General features: G+C 34.7%; 1 protein-coding gene across 5 annotated transcripts in view; it reads left to right on the plus strand.

Moving 5' to 3' along the window:
• Positions 1 to 20,993, plus strand: part of LOC136033898 (serine/threonine-protein phosphatase 4 regulatory subunit 1-like) — a 146,633-nt gene that overhangs the window by 61,748 nt on the left and 63,892 nt on the right. For all 5 annotated transcript variants that reach the window (XM_065714895.1, XM_065714894.1, XM_065714896.1 and 2 more), the window contains 2 exons: positions 14,505 to 14,647; positions 18,389 to 18,535. In XM_065714895.1, coding sequence (XP_065570967.1) covers positions 14,505 to 14,647; positions 18,389 to 18,535 — 290 coding nt within the window. The remainder of the gene's footprint in view (positions 1 to 14,504; positions 14,648 to 18,388; positions 18,536 to 20,993) is intronic.

The raw sequence follows: 20,993 nt of genomic DNA on the forward strand, positions 1-20,993 counted from the left end.
CAGAGGAAAATCGGGCAATTGCCTCTCATGATATATATTTGTAATTCTCGTCCAGAAAACGATGCAAATTAAAAAAGGATTCAAATAATTACGTCTTGGATTGGTACAGGAACCGAAATCCAACTGACAAGGGCAATAAGGAGGTGAGATACTGATTATCTCCGAGACCCTGGTTGGATGTGTCATTCCGATCTGGTTCCTTGTCTTCTAGATGGATGAATAAAAATAGACCTTCTTTTTCCCAACGTGTTTCGTTCCTTATTGGTTGCCACGAGGAAATGTTGAAGTTCCTAGGATGCCAGCGGTGATTTGGCCTCTTGCGTATTATGCAAATGATTGCACTGGCGCATTTATTTCCATCTCTCCAGGTGTGGTTGGTTACTCGTTGGGAATTGACTTTTGACTCTAATTTTTGGAAGACTAATGTTAGAAAAAAATGTGTCGTTCCATTACTCTGGGTCGTTTTCTCGTCAGAAACAATCCTTTGTCATTTTGTTTTATTTAAAGCTACGTAATTGACAGGCTATCTCGTTTACAATGGTTAAATCTCACAGAAAGAGGAACGGGATGGAAACATAATTTACTTAGCTTATGTTATGTAGGGTGGGGGGGGGGCACATCAATCGTTTTCCTTCTTGCCAGGATCTAGCTCAGAACTCCGAAATGGGTAGGGACCCCGCAAAATAGGGTACTTGGACACTTATTTTTAATTCTGACAGAGTTTGGTTAAGATTCGATACTGGCTTTGTTAGATGCCTCGATGACAAGAATTTACTTAGCTTATGTTATGTAGGGTGGGGGGGCACATGAACTGTTTTCCTTCTTGCCAGGATCTAGTCAGCTTAGAGGGTTTCGTTTAAAAAAGAAAATTGGTCTCTTTGACATTTTCTCATTTCCAACGAAAAATAAAACTATAGCCATAGTTAATTCTTTATATTTTGATGTAGGTCTGAAGAAATACCTTGGAACATGACCGATTGTTGCTACTTTCGTAGTGGAGGGCTTAAAATTGTGTATTGCTTCAAATTTCTATGTGGGATTTACTTTTTCGATATGGGTTTGCTTGTTTTGCGTTGTTTCAGGTTTTTGTATATTTTCCTGTCTAACCTTGTTTGTACATTATTATTTATTGTTGTTATACCACAGTCTTAAAAACAAAGCAATATCAAAAGACAACAAAAGATATAGGCATGATATAGTTTTAATAAAGTGTTCACCGGTCGATTGACTAACGGCCAGAGGTGCACATATGTATGATAATTGGGGAGGGAGGTGGATAAACTTCGAAAAAATGAATTCTGTATCACGTTTTCTCTGCGGGGAATGTTCTTGAGACAATTTATAAGGGGACACTCGCGTATATATATATATATATATATATATATATATATATATATATATATATATATATATATATATATATATATATATATATATATATATATATATATATATATATATATATATATATATATATATATATATATATATATATTACTTTTGCAGTGAAGGCAAAGGATCGGATTTTAAATGGCGTCTTACCAACTGCCAGGACGTTAGTCATTCATTGATTATTTCCAGCGATATGATACAATAAATTATAAATGCAATTCCACCCTACGACGCCGCTTAGGAACTCTGCTAGACTTTAAAATTGTATGTTTCCGTGTTATTATTTAGACTACTATAAAGTTTATATTCACTTTCGAAAAGAAGGGAAAACGTATGGTTTCCATAAGAAGGGAAAACTCGCGTATGAAAAGAATGGCGCTACAAAATAAGCCCCAAGAATGTAATGTTGAGTGTGTAACGCTTCCAAGTCCTGTGTTTCAAGGAAACTCGTACGAATATTACACTTGATACGATTGCTTTGGGGAGGGTTGTTTCATTTTCCTCCAGCCGTATCCTGAAAGCCTGCAAATAGTAAATAAATCGACATAGCCTTGTAGGAACTTAAATTTCACATTATTTTTTTTCCTTGGGATAATAGTTCCTGTATGTCGATTGGTATTATTGTGGCTATGTTCCCTTGCAAAATTTCTCATTCGATTTCTCTTTCTGATCTTTTGTATCAAACATTTCATGGTAACGAACTGAAGTAAGGAGCGACCCGGCTCAATAGTAACCAAAACTCTAAAAAATGGAATTTTGATACCAAAATATACATCAAAAGAACCTGATTTTTATGCTGATTTCAAATATATAAGTTTCATCAAGTTTATTTAATTTTAGCCATTAAAAGTAACAAGCTTGAAGATTTGCCTTATTTGCGAAAAAAGGAGGAAACATCCCCTGAAATTCACGTGAGAGTGATCTTTCCATCGAGTAATTTATGAGGGGGGAAGACTATGGCGCTGGATTTACCAGTGCTATTAAAAAAACAAAAACAATGAAAAATAAAATTAAAAAAAACAACTTTTCTCAACTGAAAGTAAGGATCAACATTAAAACTTAAAACGGAACAGAAATTATTACGTATATGAGGGGTTTTGTCTCCTCCTCAATACCTCTCTCTTTACGCTAAAGTATTTTTAGTAATTTCAAAAGAGCGATTTATTCTAATTAAACGGCCTTTGTGATGCAGGGGTCATTTTTAGAGAATTGGAACCAAATTCGAACTTTAGTACAAAGAGGGAGGTATCGACGAGGGGGATGAACCCCTTATATACGTGATAAAAACACACGCATATAGAAGTTCGTTACGTATGTTAATTTGTATCTTACGTATATTTATTACCTATAAAAACGCTCTCTAAAAATTAAAACTTCTAGTTCCCTTTTCAAGTAACCGAAAAAATTGGAGGGTAACTAGGCCCCCTCTCTTGCCCCCTTTTTCTCAAATTCGTCCGATCAAAACTTTGAGAAAGCCATTTACGCGAAAAAAGTAAAATTAATATGCAAATTTCGTTTTAATTATTCATGTACTGTGAGTCAAAACCTGCATTAATTCAAAAACGTTCAGGAATTAAATAAAAAAAGTTTTTTTAACTGAAGGTAAGGAGCGACATTAAAACATAAACGGAACAGAAATTGTTCCGTATATGAAAGGGGCTGTCCCATCCTCAAAGCTCCGCTCTTTACGATTAAGTTTGACTCTTTCTCACAACTCTACTTTTTAAAACAATAAAGATTTTAGCTTAAAGAGCTGATTTTAGCATATATATATATATATATATATATATATATATATATATATATATATATATATATATATATATATATATATATATATATATATATATATATATATATATATATATATAATTAAATTTAATGATTACATAGTGTCAACATGCAAGTAAGAAAGGTAGGGAAAGAGACTAATTCTGTTTCGCTAAAATTCTTAATCACTTCAATGCGGGGCCAATAATCTGGTATAATGGGTTTCAATTTTATTTCATTTTAATTTTTATGTTCGCTTTTGTATTCACACATGTTTAAAGATTAGCTTCAAACCTTGCTTCAGTAAAATCTTTCCTTTATTCCCGTTTGTCTGTAATATGGCGGATCAGACATTTCAACGAGTTATCTGCAATACTGGATCAACTACGTAATTTCAACGTCAATTTAATCTATTTTAGTTTGTCTTCCTCCCCCATCTTGTTCTAAAATTGGCAACTAATTCTGCTCTGCAAAAATTTGTCCCTTATCCTCTTTTCCCCCTTTTTTGTCCTTTAAAATGGCGGAACCAAAAACTTTCAACGATACACAATAAAAGATCATCTACGCAATTTTGCATTTTTGGCAAACTTTCTAAGATTTCGACGATGTTGATTCGTCCGCTTGTCAAGTAATAGTGACTCCGCCTCTTTTTCTAAATTAACCAATGATTGGAGTTTACTTGTAAAAGTTTCAAAACTATTTTCGTTTTTGATTATTTACTTGTTTTTCTTTATTTTAGCAAAAATATATAACTTTTAACCACTATAGGTACATAATAACTAAAAAAATTTCAGGGGGGTTTGAGGTTGTGTCCAGAAGTGGACCGTAAATTGTTGTTTTACGGTCAATTTCCATGTAATTGAAGTCTGTCGAATTTTTGTGGTATCTTTGGATAATTCATATGAAATTTATTCCTCTATGGCCCCTTGTGTGTAGTTATACCAACTCTCATTCTTATTGTGTTGCAGGATGTTACCTGGCTCTTAAACGTTTTATTTGACGCTTTACTTGGGATTGTTCTATAACGCATTATTATATTTTAAAGACTGGAATCCGTTTTGGTTTTTTAATTAATTAATAAGACATGGCGCGGTATGTCTGGGTTGGTATGTGGACCTGATTTTGTACCCTTTTCGCTTCATGGTCTCTTGGGAATTGCACTTCTTTTAGCAATTTGCACTATGAATTTGGCTTTTACTTAATAGTCAATTGTAGGCTATTTGTATATATTTTATTTTATTTAAAATACATTTATTTAAATACATTTAATTATTGTATTAATGATTAATTTTAAGTACAATTAATACAAGTTTTTGTATTTAAGTAAAAATTATAAATTTTTACTTAAAATACATTTATTACTTAAAATATATTTTATTATTTTACATTTATTTTACTTAAAAGTCAATTGTATGCTATTTGTAGTTAAATCGGAATTTCCCAAAGCCTCGTGCTTTAGCCCCCCTCCATCTCCTAAGGATTTTTCTTCATTCATTTTCTGTCGTCATTAAGTAATTAGTACTATCAATGCAACCATTTTATAACTGAATTACACCGTTTTATATAGGCGTGCAAGTAAACTTTTCCCAATAAAAAAGCTAATTCTTAACCATGGTGAATCTACTGCTTAGTAGAAAATGACAAACCTAGGAAATGAAAAAGAACGTAAAAATGTTCGTAACTCTTTTTATAACACCTTGCAAGATATTTTAACTAGCTCAATTTCCCAGTTTGACAATTTGCTTAGCAGATATTGAATTAAAGTAAAGTTTCTATTTGAGATAATTTTATGGTACTTATCTGTTATTAGAAACACCCAAGAAGTGAAGTTGGGTTAATCCTAATGAAATATTACAAAACATGTGAAATAATATTTTAGAAACGAAATTATGGAAACATAACATAACCCAGCATAACGTAACCTAACACCCCTCCCCCTTATGTGCAAATATATAACCTAAATTATACAAGTCCAATGTATTCTGTCTAAGCCAAATGCATTCTATCTTCCGTCACCTGTTTCTGTAGCTATGAAACCGGTTTTCTGTAACCTAAAGCGTAACCTAATCGTAACCTAAGCGTGATTCTTGAATGTATTTCTAATAACCGAAAAGTATCAATTTTATTTAACTAGAAAAGTAAGCAAATCTACTTTGTTGCTGCCATCTACCTTTATTTAATTTTTCATTACATTTCCCTTTCCTTTCTTTTTCCTTTTTTCCATTTCCTTTCATTAATCTTGATGCGTTTTCTTTTTTTAAGCATTATTATTGCCATATTAGTAAACAGTGTGTTACTTCATTGTGCTGATCTTGTGTGTTTGGAGTTGGACACGTACAATTTCAGCCCCAAAAAACAATTTCAGCCAGAATAATAACGAATCTTCTATTAAGTGCCATAAACTTTTGTTCAGTTCTTTGTTCACATTGGGATATACCCCCTTTTTCCATGTGAATCTTAAATCCCATCAAAAATCTTGTCAAACAGTTCGTGGTAACGAACGCGACCCGGTTCAATATTAACCGAAACTCTAAAAACCGGGATTTTGACCAATAGATACATTAAAAGAATTGAATTTTTATGCTGATTTCAAATATATAAGTTTCATTAAGTTTAGTCTTACTCATCAAAAGTTACAAGCCTGAAAACCTTGCCTTGTTTTCGAAAAAAGGGGAAATACCCCCTAAAAATGATAGAATCTTAATGCAAATCAAACAATCAGATTCAGCATATCAGACAATCCTTTAGTAGAGGCTTCAAGCCTCTATCTGCAAAAATGTGGAATTTCGTATTTTTTACCAGAAGAAAGATCATGGATGCGTGTTTATTTATTTGTTTTAAGTTCATTAAGTTTAGTCTTACCGATTAAAGGCTATGAACCTGAGAAAATTTGCCTGATTTTCGAAAAATGGGGAAACACACACCCTAACTGTATTAGAATCTTAGCGAAAATCACACCATCAGATTCAACGTATCAGAAAATCCTACTGAGTGGTTTCAAGCTCCTATCTGCAAAACGTGGATTTTGTATTTTTTGCCAAAAGAAAGATCACAGATGGGTGTTCATTTTTTTTTTTTTTTTCAGAGGTTATCGTATCGACCCAGTGGTCCTAGAATATCCCGAGAGGGCTCATTCGAACGGAAATTAGAAGTTCTAGCGCCCCTTTTAAGTGGCCAAAAAAATCGGAGGGCAATCTGGCCTCTCCCCGCTCCATTTCCCCAAAGTCGTCCTATCAGTATTTTGAGATAGCCACTTTTTCATCATAATTGAAAGGCCCAATAACTATACCTTCGGATATAACATGACCGCCCCCCCCCCCAGTCACAGGAAGAAGGTCTAAGTCATAAAATTTGCCCTTTTTTACACATAGTATATGTTATTGTGAGTTATGTATCCATTTTAGGGTGGGGGGAGATTTTTTTGCTGGGGGGTTTTCCCCATGGGAAAATTCTATCGGGATGGAAGTTTCCAGGGAGTGAAATTGTCAGGGGAAATTATACACCGGGGAATTTGCCAGAATTCCTATATAAAATTCTTTTTAAACGCCTTGCTTTCTCTTTTCCGTCTCAATTTTACGCGTATATTTGTTAAGGTTAATTGTCCGGGGTGAATTTTCACCGGGATTGAATTGTCTTGAGGATATTTCTGTGGGAAGGGTATTTATCCGTTGAGGTCGGGCCAGATTTCCTGGCATTACTTAAAAACGACCGGAAATAAAAACAAGTTTTTTTCAACTGAAAGTAAGGAGCAGCATTAAAACTTAAAAGGAACAGAAATTATTACATGCATGAAGGAGAATACCCCCTCAACACCTCACTTTAAGTTAAAATTTGAATTTTGTCCCCACTCTTTAAGAACGATTCCTCAAACACAAGGGTCACTTAATTTGAACAATAGGAAGCTTTTTTAAAAGTACCAAAAAACTAGTTTAAAGAGCGAAGTGTTGAGGAGGGGACAATCCCCTTCATACATGTAATAATTTCTGTTCGTTTGAAGTTTAAATGTTGCTCCTTACTTTCGGGAAAAAAATTGTTTGTTTGTGAAATTTAACCACAAGCTAGATTCTGTCTTGCCAAGAATTGCATGTCATCGCATCCAAGTATTTTTTTTTTTTTTTTTAGAATAACCTCAAAGTCTATTCCTTCCAATGAGTTTCTTCGCTCAATTATTTGTGAATGAACGAACCTGAACCCATTCGACTTATTATAAATAACATTATTAAACTCATCTTAATACGGCTTAAGCATCTTAAAGCAAACTATGAAAGCTTGAATATTTTGATCTTGACACTTAAAACGAACAGAAATTATTCCGTATATGAAAGGGGATGTCCCCTCCACAACGCCTCGCTCTTTACGCAAAAATTTGACTCTTTCTCGCAACTCAATTTAAAAAAAAAAAAAAAACTGATGAAACTTATATATTTAAAATCAGCATAAAAATGGGATTCTTTTGATGTAACTATTGGTATTAAAATTCCGTTTTTTAGAGTTTCGGTTACTATTGAGCCGGGTCGCTCCTTAGGCCTACTACAGTTCGTTACGATAGTGTCCTCTCTTCAAATGTGCCAAATTCTTGACCATTTTTGCTGATCATGTAAACAAACCGAAGGCTGTTTAAAATTTGGCCATATGTACAGTAGACTGAATAGGTTACGCAATATTGATTGTTTCCTGTTTGTGTGTCATATATCCCCCTCTTTGAGGGTCGTTGCCTTTGAGGGAGGATTTAGGTCAACAAATTCCGCTGAGAAATGGAATAATTGAAAAATTTTTATTAACATGGTCAAAGGAACTTACGAACAATGTAAATTAAGTAGGCTTTGAGTCCATCTTAGTGGGTCATACCCCATGTAAGCGGGAATATTCGTCCTAAATGATGAATTATTCTTCTATCAGATTTTTTGTTTATTTCTGTGCTTAGACTACTGAAATGCATAGTCGGACCGTTCAAAACCTAAACAAATTCCTTGCATATGTAAGAATAACTTAGTTTCCAGAAATTTGGTTTAAGTTGCTATGTTGCACAGAAAATGATTTTAGTATTTTTTGAACAGTGATTAATAAACAAGGCCATTTCTCGATTTCTTTAATGTCACTAACCGATAAAAGAGTGTTGAAGATCATGTATGGTGCTTGTAACTCAAAACCCTGTGTTAAGGGGGGGGGGGGAGAGATTGGAGCTTAGTTGCTGTGATTCCACTGACCCCGAATATTTCGGTGTTTCCCCAAGAAATTTTTTAAAGAAAGCTGATTTTTCTGAAATATTCCCAAAAATCAACATTCGTGATATTTGGAACTTAACATGAAATACTAAGCGTTAATTTTAACTAACATTGGTTTTTAGGAAGATTAGGGTGACCCACTTTTCTTTTGGGGAAATTTGTATAGTGGAAGCACTTGTGTAGTTGTTATTTTGGAATGTAGAGGTGGATAGAGCAGAAATTGTTCTACCATTCTATCACTGTGATGTTTGTTCACAGTGCTTTCCTGTGAAGCCGTCTTTGAGATATATTAAATAGAAAAAACCCAATTTTTTTAGCTGAAAGTAAGGAGCGACATTAAAACTTAAAACGAACAGAAATTACTCCGTATATGAAATGAATTGTCCCCTCCGCAATCCCTCGCTCTTTACGCTAAAGCTTTAAATTGTTTTAAAAAGTAGAATTATGGCAGAGTCAAACTTTAGCGTAAAGAGCGAGGGATTGCGGAGGGGACAACTCATTTCATATACGGAGTAATTTCTGTTCGTTTTAAGTTTTAATGTCGCTCCTTACTTTCAGCAAAAAAAATTGGGTTTTTTTATTTAATTTCTGAACGTTTTTGAATTAATGCATGTTTGGTTTTGGCTCTCCGCACATAAATTATTAAAATGAAATTCGTATATTAATTCTTTTTTTGGCTAAATGGCTTTCTCTTAGTTTTGATCAGACGATTTTGAGGAATAAGGGGTGGAGAAGGAGGCCTAGTTGCCCTCCAATTTTTCGGTTACTTAAAAAGACAACTAGAACTTTTTATTTTTAACGAACGTTTTTATTAGTAAAAAATATACGTAACTTAAGAATTAACTTACGTAACAAACTTTCATAACCTTATATTTTTATTATGTATACGAGGGGGTTTGTACCCTCGTTAATACCTCGCTCTTTACACTAAATCGTAAGTTTTGTCCCAATTCTTTAAGAATGACCCCTGAATCAGAAAGGCCGTAGAATAAATAGTTGAAATTACTAAAAATACTTTAGCATAAAGAGCAAGGTATTTATGTCCTCCTAAATACCTCGCTCTTTATGCTAAAGTATTTTTAGAACCCCTCATATGCGTAATACTCTCTGTTCGTTTTAAGTTTCAATGCTACTTCTTCCTTTCATTTGAAAAAACGTTTTCATGTTTATTTTTCATTGTTTTCTTATAGTAATGCTAGAGAATCCTGCGCCCTTGCCATTGAATTTTTCTTCCCCCATGACAGATTCCTCCAAAGAAAGATCCTCCAACATAGCCTCCTCTCCTCAGCCCCACCCCCAAACAAAATAAAATCCCCCTGAGAACGTCTGTACACTTCCCAATAACCATTACTATATGTAAACAATGGTCAAAGTTTTTAACTTGCAGCCCCTCCCCCAGGGATTGTGGGGGAGTGAGTCATCCCCAAAGACATAGTTATTATGGTTTTCGACTATGCTGAACAAAATGGCTATCTCAAAATTTTGATCCGTTGACTTTGGGAAAAAAATGAGCGTGGGAGGGGGCCTAGATGCCCTCCAATTTTTTTGGTCACTTAAAAAGGGCACTAGAACTTTTCATTTCCGTTAGAATGAGCCCTCTTGCGACATTATAGGACCACTTGGTCAATACGATGACCCCTGAAAAAAAAAAAAAAAAAAAAAACACGCACCCGTGATTTGTGTTCTGGCAAAAAATACAAAATTCCACATTTTTGTAGACAGGAGCTTGAAACTTCTACAGTATGGTTCTCTGATACGCTGAATCTGATTGTGTCATTTTTGTTAAGATCGTACGACTTTTAGGGGGTGTTTCCCCCTATTTTCCTAAATAAGGCAAATTTTCTCAGGCTCGTAACTTTTGATCGGTAAGACTAAACTTGATGAAACTTATATATTTAAAATCAGCATTAAAATGCGATTCTTTTGATGTAGCTATTGATATCAAAATTCAATTTTTTAGAGTTTTGGTTACTATTGAGCCGGGTCGCTCCTTACTACAGTTCGTTACCACGAACTGTTTGATACTGCTGTTGGTCTAAGAATTACTGCAATAGGCATCATAGGTCCTAAGCTATTTGCCCTAGAAAACATCGTGTCTTCAATGTTTTAAGTTCAATTTAAAGAAATTTAATGCTTTTATGGAACAATTGGAAGAAAAATGAATGTGGTTTCCCGTGTTCCATGTCGGTGTTTCTTCTCCTTGAAGTATTTTCTGATCGACCAATGATAAATACTAGCTTTGTTAATGTTGTTACAAAATTTCTCTTGTTAAATTTCTATGGAATATTTGAAGGATTTCTTCTGACCTAAATGCTCAATTAAGATTAACTGTGATCAACTCAGATTGGTTCCACTAATATCGAGTAAGGATCGAGAGTTGAACCGATATAACTAAGTATTTAGTTACAGGTAAAGAACCTAAGGTAAAGATCGACCTGGTCTTCACAAGGGTTCTGCTTAAACCTTATAGTAACCGCTTAACTGGGACTATATCTTAATCGTCTAGTTTTCTGGATTGAATGGCTAACTGTTGGGAATTATTAAGTACGTATCTTAGTTACGCTTTGGCCCACGTAATTTGCCGTTTTCTGTATGTCTGGGACCGTTTGAGCCGTATACCGATTAAATTGTCGTGTAACACACCTTCTAAGACTGCTTGAGGTTTTAGCATATACACATCTAATGTACTACACATTGAGCAATACAAAATTTACTTTTGTGTTTGGTGTTGTCCATATTATTTTGAAGCAGCTTGTGGATTCAGTCAAAAATGTTTTGCCATGCCAGCAGCTGCATCTCGATGCAGATGTTACTTTATCGATTGATTCAGTTGATGGAGTAATTGTTTACTTCAGCTTGATTCGCAAGATTAGGGAGCTAAATAGTGTTTGCTGGCTTCCAAGGCCACTTAATTTATATGTATTGATATTGCTCCCTCCACTTATTTGCGCCGGTTTAGCGAAACCTTACACTTAGTTCAGTAAGGTAATGAACTTCCTTCCACTTAGCGTGTTTCTTAGGAGTAACCAATACCTCAATGCCGTCCCTCGCCAGGTGTTTCAAACTTCATTGGAGTTGAAAGGGGCTTTGGAGAGGAAAACCTAACTTGAAGCCGTAAGCATTTCCCCAGTGAGAACATCTTGCATCCAGGTTGTCGTGGAAACACGCGACAGACGGCAGGGGTTCTATCTATAGTATGCAATTTAGAATTCTTGCACACATCTGCTTGTCATTTGGCGCGTGCCCTTGTGCAAACAATGCGCGTGTGCTCAATAAAAAGAAATTTTCACCCCTGCAAAGCTTATTTTTGTCTTTTTAATGCTCTTTTTTTATAGTAGTTTATTTCTGTCCTTATGTGGTCGAAATTGTTAGTCAGATTGATTGGATTGTCGACCACCACATCAGTGAACTTATGGTTCTTTTAATCATATTAATTTAATTAGTTGTATTTTCAAGACCTCCTCGCGATCTGTTATTTCTTGGGCTATTTTCTTCTGGAGAAAAGTAAGCCTTCAGATGAAGCTTGTACGTATTAAAAGAAAATGATTTTGGTCCTGGCTTCTACGCAGGGCTTTATTACCGAGGGGCTGTAAGATCTTAAATGAGGTGCACATATTCGAGAAATGATGAATTAAATGAAAGGTATTAGAAATTTCATGAGCATATCAAGATCCTTGGAAGGAGGGAGTACGGTCCCTAAAGCTATCATCTTCCGTGCCTGTATCTTTTTTAATGGAAAAACAATATGATCTTAGAAATTACTCGTCTGGATTGATCCTTAGCTATCCAGTCTTTTGAAGGATGACAGAGTATTTTTTTGGGGTATAACTAATCCTTTGATATTTGAATTAATAATAATTAAAGTTAATTCTTTAACATTTAGCATTAAAGTGAACTCTGGCATAAATAGTTCATTCCTTTGGATTAACTTTGATTAGAGATGTTTTGGAAAAATCTGTGGAGTTTCCCAAGCCTTTTTCTTCTTTATCTGAAGCAGACGTGGCGTCATTATTATTTCTGATTCTTATCAGAGAAGGAATTTGATTTAAAAGTTACTGATGTATTGCGTCTAATTACTATGAGATAACAACCAACTAGGCTGAATGAAAAAAAGAAGCATGCAGTATACCTGCTGCACGGATTATTGGTGAGATAAAAACATGTAATTTTCCAGTATTTTGAAGTCTTCCGTATACTAGAAAATAAAACTACTTCATTATAAGAAAGTTTTACGATAGAAAAAACGAAGCTCGTATTTAAACTCCCAAACTAAAAAAAAAAAAAAAACAAGTTTCATGATTGTGCATTGTCTTGTTCGAAGATATTTGTTATTATAAATAATTAGAAAACTGTAGAATGTTTTTTCGTTAGTTGGTTGAAAGTTGAACTTTAGTTTTTTTTCGAAGCTGAAAATAAGGAATGGAATCATTTTTACCTTCCTTGCACATAAAATTAATAGACGAGGCAAAAGTGACCTCTGGAGTTCTTGTGTTTTTAGTGATTTTATAAAGTTGTTTCTGGACAACTTATGCGGTGATTTTTCTTTGAACCCAGCCGTAGCTATTTTACTGCCAGCTAGCATTTCCAATCTTAGCTGCTAATTCCAGTCAAATGTAATTGAGATCTGATACTCATATTTATGGGTGCAGAGAATATGAGTATTCAGCTCCTCTGTCACAGAGGTCTGATCTAGCAAAGATATTCAAGACCATAAATATAAAAGCACAGCTAGGACGTTAACGGTTTCTTCTTACTAAGTTTGGTGTAGCTTCATAGAAACAACAGGTCAAATATTATTTCTAACTGGCTTTTGTTCAGGTCAGTCTGGTTCAATTCTCCCTGTCTCACAGAGTTCAAACAGGGTCCTTCATCAAGTAAAGACATTTTTAGGACATTATTTCTTACTTCTTACCTAGCTTACCTAATATAAAACAGTCCTTTCTCGTAAAAGTGCCGATTCTATGGATTCCCCCCTATATTAGTTTTTTCAGGTACGAGCTTCCAAAAGCTAGAGCTTGGAAACTTATTTTACTTCCTACCAAGTTTGTTCGGGTTCTTTCAACCCGCTCTGGTAGGTGTCTTGGTGAAAAGAATCGAGTGCTCCTCTCACTCACAGTTATGTAGGGACACGGAACCCCAAAATGGGTAGGGACCCCGCAAAATAGGGTACTTGGACACTTATTTTTACTTCTGACAGAGTTTGGTTAAGATTCGATACTGTTTCTGTTAGATGTCTCAATGACAAGAATTTAAGGTTTCGTTCCTGTTTTTCTCCTAAAAGGCTGGACCAGGATCTGATCCGTTAACAGAATAACTAGGGCGTTAGCTTTTATTTCTAACCAAGGAATGTAAGTTCCGACAACATATTGCGTTAAGTCTTGGTAGAATTTAGCCCCCCCCCCAAGAAATTTTAGAACAGGTATGAAACCCCAGAAATAGAGTAAAGTTGTTTGCCTTTACTTCTGACTTAACATGGTTAGGATTCAAATCTCTCTCGTTATGCATCCTAATGAGAAGAATAAAGAGATCCCTCTTCATTCTATCCACTTCTGAGGTCATGTTGAGCCTGGATCTTCAAAAAACATAACCAGGGACACCAGTTCTTACTATCCTAAGAAATTTGCTTTCGGAGCTTGGACAGTTTCCTTCTGTCTTCTATTTATACTAACTAGTAGATTTTTTTTTTCTTTAATTGTTGGACATAAAAGCCTTTGAAGGAATTTTTCTTACCGTTCGACGATTCACATTCTGGTACAAATTTCCAATTTGCGTGTCTTACGTTACCAAGCTACCGCTGATCACGAAATAAAAATAATGTTGCCATGCAACACAATTAAAGTCACACCTTGACGTAGAGCAGTGGAGTAATTTTACTCTAACTCTTCTAGCATGATTCTGGGGAATGTGGAATTTTTGACTACGATGCTCTAGCTAGCTAGGGCGCTGTTGAAGTTTGTTGCTGTAACTAGTTTAATTGTTGTTCTCTAGCGAGGGCACTGTTGAAGCTATCCTTCCATCTTGTGGATGTAAATAATTTTTTTTCTCTAATTTTCTTGGCTGTATCTTTAAATTAGTTTTTGTGGATTATAATTGAGTCCTTTCTCTTCTTTTTTTTAGAATACCTTGTCCGCTACTGTATGGTAGAGCAAATGCCACATCTATCGATGTTTTTCAGCGAGTCAAAAGAGTATTTAGGACACCTGACTCAAAAATTTATCTTACCACTTCTAGTCTCTACTCTAAACGATACCAATTCTCAGGTAAGTAGTTTGTGTATAGTGGCGGATACTGGATTTTGGGAAGAAGGGAGGGGGTGTTGGCTGGAATTCCGATTCTTTTTTTCTTTTCTTTTTTTTTCTTTTACTTTCTCGTAGAGTAGGATTCTATTACCCTTTTAATCGTTTACTGTACAAAACTGTAACCAAGCTAGGGCTGACATTCCCCCTGGTACTGGGGTAAAGCCAATGTCAGTGCAAGGAAAAAAATTAACCAATACACAGAATGGTGATATTTTTTAACTATGACGCTCACGTGAAAATATACTTGGGAGCCTACTTCGGAGAGAATGAACATTCAAAAAGGCCAAAAATAGGTAAATTATAAAGAATATTATAAAAAAGGATCGTAAAATATGCTGGGGGTACGGGCCCTAAGCCATATGAACGTAGTTTCGCTTTCACTTTTAGTACCATTTGGAGATTTTGTCAAAATCCGATGCATTTTTCAGAAAAAAGTTTTTTTTTGTAAGCCTATTAAGTAGCCCTCAGGCAAACTTGTTCTTGTAATAAAGATTAAAATATGACTAAAGAGATGTTTCTAGAGAGTCGGACTAAGAGCTGAACAACATCCTTATTATTTCCTATTTAGACTAATTAAGATACTTGAATTGATATTTCGTCAGAAAGCAGTTTTAATATTTGGCCTCAATTATTGTAAATTTTGATTTTCGGTGTTCTCTTTAAATCATGTTTTTTTTTTGTTCAAGACAAGTTGGGGTCCATCATTCAAGCCATGATGATTTTGTATTAATTATGTCTAGATATTACTGCAATTTAACGAGATTATTATTTTTTTTCGCAATGACCTTCTTTAAAGTAACAAATTGTTTAAATGACGGTTGCGAACTGGTCTGCTTGGTGGCGCGATTAAAAATTTTGATAATGATATTTATATCGCTGTCGCGTGAAGCTAGTGAAGAATTGAAAATGAATTTTGGTTCACGTTGAATTAACTTCATCATCGAGTAAAGGGACTGGGATTGGAAATATAATAAAGTGTAGGCAGTTTGTTCTTTTAAGTACATTGGACACACAAAACTTGCAGAAATTGCTTTTTGTCTGGATAGAACTATGAAGTACTGGAAAAGCAACAAAATTGCGAAAAAAATGTATAAATATATATGATCCATTACTGGCGCATAAGGCGTCAAAGCAACGTTTTAGTTGCTTGGTCTTTCTTAGAGCGACAAGTAGCAAGCCTGTCCCCCAAATGCATGGATATTTTTAAATAAAAAGAATTAAGGGCTCTTTCTGTAGGACATTAGGTTAAGTTAGAGGGAAGAGGTGCAGTGCATACTCAATAAACTAGAGAAAGGTATTAAATCGCTCGTCTGAGCTGACATCCCTTAGTTGATGATATATGTGTAATTAAGGTGGCGAGGTATAAACGCAAAGAAACCAAAGCTGTATAGTATGCACATTTAATATAAAATTGATACAGCATATTTATATTTGGTTTTTCATATAAAAAAAGTGTTTTGCGGTTTTAACCTTTAGAGTAGATGGGAGGATGTGATGTGTAAGAAAATATATTTTACGCTTAAAAACTGCCAGTTGCTAGGGTCCTCCCGACCAATTTAGGAGGAAGTCCCGAAATGCCCCCTCCCTCTTTTCCAGATATGAAATTAATTGTATACATATTGCCTGTAAGTGATGTACATTTTCATATTTCTTCTTTTAAGGTTAGATACTCGGTTTTTAAGGGATAAGCTTCCCAGGAGAAATTCACGTTTCTCGACCCCTCCTTGTTCCAGGTGGTTTTTTTTTCGTATCTTCTCTTAATGGATAGAGAACAGAAACAGAAATCTTGGGAATACACATTTTGAACAATTTATTTTCTATTTTAATTTTCTTATAATCAGTACTAGAGTTATACATTGTTAACATAGAATCACTTGTTAAAGTTCATGATTATCCAAGCACATGTGTTAAAATTTTACGGACTGAATGTGTCCTTAAAAGAATGAGTATCGGTCAATTTTAACAGAAAAAAGTAGCCTGTCCACTAGCATTAAAAATGCCCCTTGGCTCTGCATTCCTATGCGTTTTTCTCTTTTTTCTTTCACTTACCCGCTTCCGACCTTTTCGAGAAGAATGTGTTATGTTCGTTGCCTTTTCTGGGCTTTGGTGGTATTTTTGTAATAAACCCCTCTTGCTTGCCTTGACTTTTTTTTTTCGAAAAAAGGAATCCTTCACTCTTCTCGAATGTTTAAATTATTCATAATATGTGCAGACCTTTTTGAAGAGATTGGACAGCATTGTCGTATTTTAAGGGTTTAGTTCCTTGGTTTTTATCTTTTAAAATTAGCATGGTAGAAAAGAATAATAAAACTCTGAGTCTTGAAATAGCACAATTTAATTTACAGTATTATTCGAGTAGATGTGAGAATACTGCCCCTACAGAAATGGTCATTTGCAGTAGATATTGCTGTGAATATGGATCTAGCAGTTTTGATAATATCTGACTAAATATGTACTTTGTTATGTTTCGGTTATTAAAAGGGAAACAAAGCCCTTGTTCTTGTTTTAGTGGTATGAATGAATAAGTTGGATTTGTAGTCATAAGAATGCACACTGCCAAAAAATTTATTGGGGTGGTGTATCAGGAGATTCGTCTGTGCTGTCAGGGATCAAATACCTACTAATAGGATGTTGGTAATATTTCAGGTTCGTCCAAGAGAGAAAGAGAGAGGGGCTAATATTGGAGGAGAGTGTCTTCAGGCAGAATGGATATTTGCTGTTTTTTTGCAATTAGAGGAGATTTTTAACCAAAACGTCGAAAAAAAGATTGTCTGGTGAATCTGGCGATTTGTTTATCACGTAAATTATGATACTACGTGTCTCTGATTTTTTTGTTATAATATTAAAAATACTACTTCAGTATATAATCTCTTTGAGCGTATGCATTTATATAATAAGCCCCACAAGAAATGTACATATCCAGAAACTTGACTTCACGAAACAGCAGTTACCGTTTTTGACATGTATGACAGACTTTTACGAAATAATAAATAACCCTCAAAATATCTCTTTCTACTATGGAAGAAATGTATGTAATCATAAGAGATAAGGAATTAAATACAATTTATGTGATGAAGAATGAAAGCCAAAACGCAGCCAATGTCAGACAAGTGTAATGGAATTTAGTGTGTGTGTATGTGTGCAGCATCTCCTTGCAGCCAGGGTTGCCACCACGGTCCGTTCCTAAATTGCTAAAGTAGCACTGTCGTGCTACAGATGGAAACCCTGCTTGCAGCTCTCTTAACTTAAAACTGTTATTGGCCTAGGCTATTTTCTATAAAACTGGAAAATACACTCCTCTAATAATAGATTACTGGACTGGGGGGAAACGGTTCGGCTAATGCATTTAGTTGTTTTGTTGCATTTCAATCAAAGTCTTATAATGGTGGTTCCAGGACAATTTTCTAGAAAGTGACAATTGTTGGAAATTTGCGTTACCGAGGGAAGCCCCTTCTGTGAATAATAAAAGATCACTTTTAAAACTAAGTAAAACGACATGTTCCGAACATTTTTTAAGTTCCTATCATTGTTTTTTTTTACCCTGACTAGCGAGACCTTATCAAAACTGGCTATTTGGCAACTTTATCACTTTTCGTCGTTGCTTTTATGGTGTTAATCCTTCCAGTTGAGAATTGAAATGTTAGGTTTATTTTAACAGATGATTGTAGACATGAAAAATATTAACACTTTATTTGGTTTTAGGTTCGAAAAACGTGCCATGCTGCACTTTTGGTTCTTGTTGAACAAAATTTGGTAGAAATAAGCGACATTGACAAACTTGTTTGCCCTGCCATATTCAATGTTATTCAGGTTGCATCAGCTGAAGATCAAAGAGCCGAAGCTGTTACAGTAAGTATAGTTACTGCTTCGTATTGATAGTTGACTTTTCTAAGGATTTTCATGCTTCTTCCGGGGGATGTAGAATAGGGTCACGTCAATTAAACAAGTAGGGTCAGTTGGAGATCTGTGCTATCTGAAGTGACTTACATTTACTTGATGATGTTTGTGAGGATTTTCAGAGTTTTCCAGGGGTAGAACAGGGCTAGTAATAACCAAATCCATTATTCGGTGTCATTTGACACGATACTGATTACTGGAAGATTCAATTTTATGTCAATTACTGTTTCTACAGTTACATCCTTTTTCTGTATCAAGCCGACAATACTAAGACGTAGCCATACTGCTTGCTTAACAGAATAAGGGAACGTCTAAAGGAATAATAGAAATTTTCTATTTAAAACCTACATCGGGAGCAGTAAAACCTACATCCGATTGCTACCCAGTAAGATACTCAACTATATACCCAACCCCATGGACAAATTTTTCACGACAAAGTAGTCGAGGAAAAGCTGTTTTTAGTACTGCAATTAATTTAGAACGGTCATCTTGAAGAAAATCCCATTGAAATCGAAATTTGTTCCCTTGGGTGGGTATTTAACTGTTATATGCCTTTGTAAAATGACAAGCGGCGCACATATAGCGCTTTTATGTGCTGGTCCCCAAAGATTAAAATTTGTTGTATTTTTTAGGCTGTAAATAACAGTTGCAGTAGAGAAAATTCAAATCTGCAATTGGTGTTGGCACAAAGAAAAAAGTAAAAAAGTGTTTAGTTTTTAAGGTTACCCCATACCTTATAAAAGAGTTGTTATTATGGGAAGAAATAACTCACATCACCCATTTTACACTAAAGTTCCTCTTTTCGAACCACTTTTTTTCTGAATTCGGTGCTGGAACTCCTCCATCTGGTGTACTTACCCCCCCCCCCCTCACACACACACACACAGAAAAAAACTGCCGTGTATTTCCTATTTCCTGTTGTTCAGTACAAATTGATTCTCAATTCTGTGAGAATTTCAAATACAAGATTATGTTTCTATTTGTATTTTACAAATACTTTCCGGGTTATATCAATGTTTAATCTTGAAGCAGGTTGTAAGTATGTTTGTCCACACGGTAGAGATAAGTTTTTATTTTTAGGCCTTTGTCAAAGGACAATGCCCTTTGTTTCTCATTTAACTTTATTACGCCGGTTAGAAATCGCCTTGGTGTTTAATGAAGGCTTAGGCTAGAATTGAATTCCTCTCAAATAATAAAAATAAATCTTTTAAATATACCAAAAACTAAATCAAGAGGTGCCAAAAGCCATTTATTGAAGAAGAATATTTGTCTTCTGTTACTAATCGGATTGAACGTTCTGAACAACTCTTCTTAGTTTTTAAAATGGTTGTAACAACATTTTTAAAGTTCACTTTCTTTAATAACAATTTTTATGTTGCTTGATCATTGAAAACTAAGGCCCTGATATGCTACTAGTCTACCATTTGCCTAGACTCCATATAACATTCTGTATTGAACTCTCTTTTAAAAGGGATCGACAGATTGGTTCTCAGGGATAATCTCCCTCGGGAGGCCATTCCAAATGCAGATGCAAGGTCCTATAAAACTGTTAATCTACTTAGTTTTGGGTATCTCGTCTTATAAGTAATTTGATCATACAGAGTTTCTGCGTGTTTGCCGCTGATACAGCCTATTACTAGCCCCACTATTCAAAGATTTTAGGCAATTGTGATAAGAGCTCAGTTTTTGCAAAGTCAATGACTCCCGTTACAGCTTCTTAAAACCTTATCAAAAATTTGGCTTAAATTTAGATCACAAAGAAAATGCTTTCTTGTATTTTTCCATAAAAGCAGAGAAGCATTTTGTTGTCATACAGCAGTGGTGTTTTCAGCAGTTGTCAGCCAAAAATAGATTGCTATGTTAGCTAAGCTTTAATTTTTTTGCAATAACATGCCATTATCCAATTATCAATGCTTAAAAATTGGAGGGAATTTTGAAACTTGTCAATACGTCATGTTTTTGAGATTCAAATGTACCACTGGACAGAGGAGATTAAAGCAAAGCTCAATTAATTGAAAAGTTCTTAAAATAATTCTTTTGTTTTACGTTTTTTTTTGCTTAGCATGCTATGTACTCTATTTTTATGTATCTGTTTGTGTGTAAATTTGACATCTTCCTTGTTTTTACTTCTTTTTTTTTTTAATGTGTTTCCCCCCTTGTTGAAGATTAGCTGTGAAAGGGTTCATTTTTTTTCAAGTTGTTTTGTTCAATTCAATCATGACCTTTCAAGTTAGTTAAAAAAGAAAGAAAAAGCTCAAATTTCAACAGCGAATCTGTTTTAAGTTTCGGTTCACAGGTAGTCACTTCTTTGATTAATGCGAACAATTTTCTCCATCTATCTTAGTTTCAGTAATTTAAATGATTATAAATAGATTTTATTGTACGACTCGGCTAATAGAAATTCCTTCTG

This window comes from Artemia franciscana, chromosome 12 (genome assembly GCF_032884065.1).
Source record: "Artemia franciscana chromosome 12, ASM3288406v1, whole genome shotgun sequence".
Lineage (NCBI taxonomy): Eukaryota > Metazoa > Arthropoda > Branchiopoda > Anostraca > Artemiidae > Artemia > Artemia franciscana.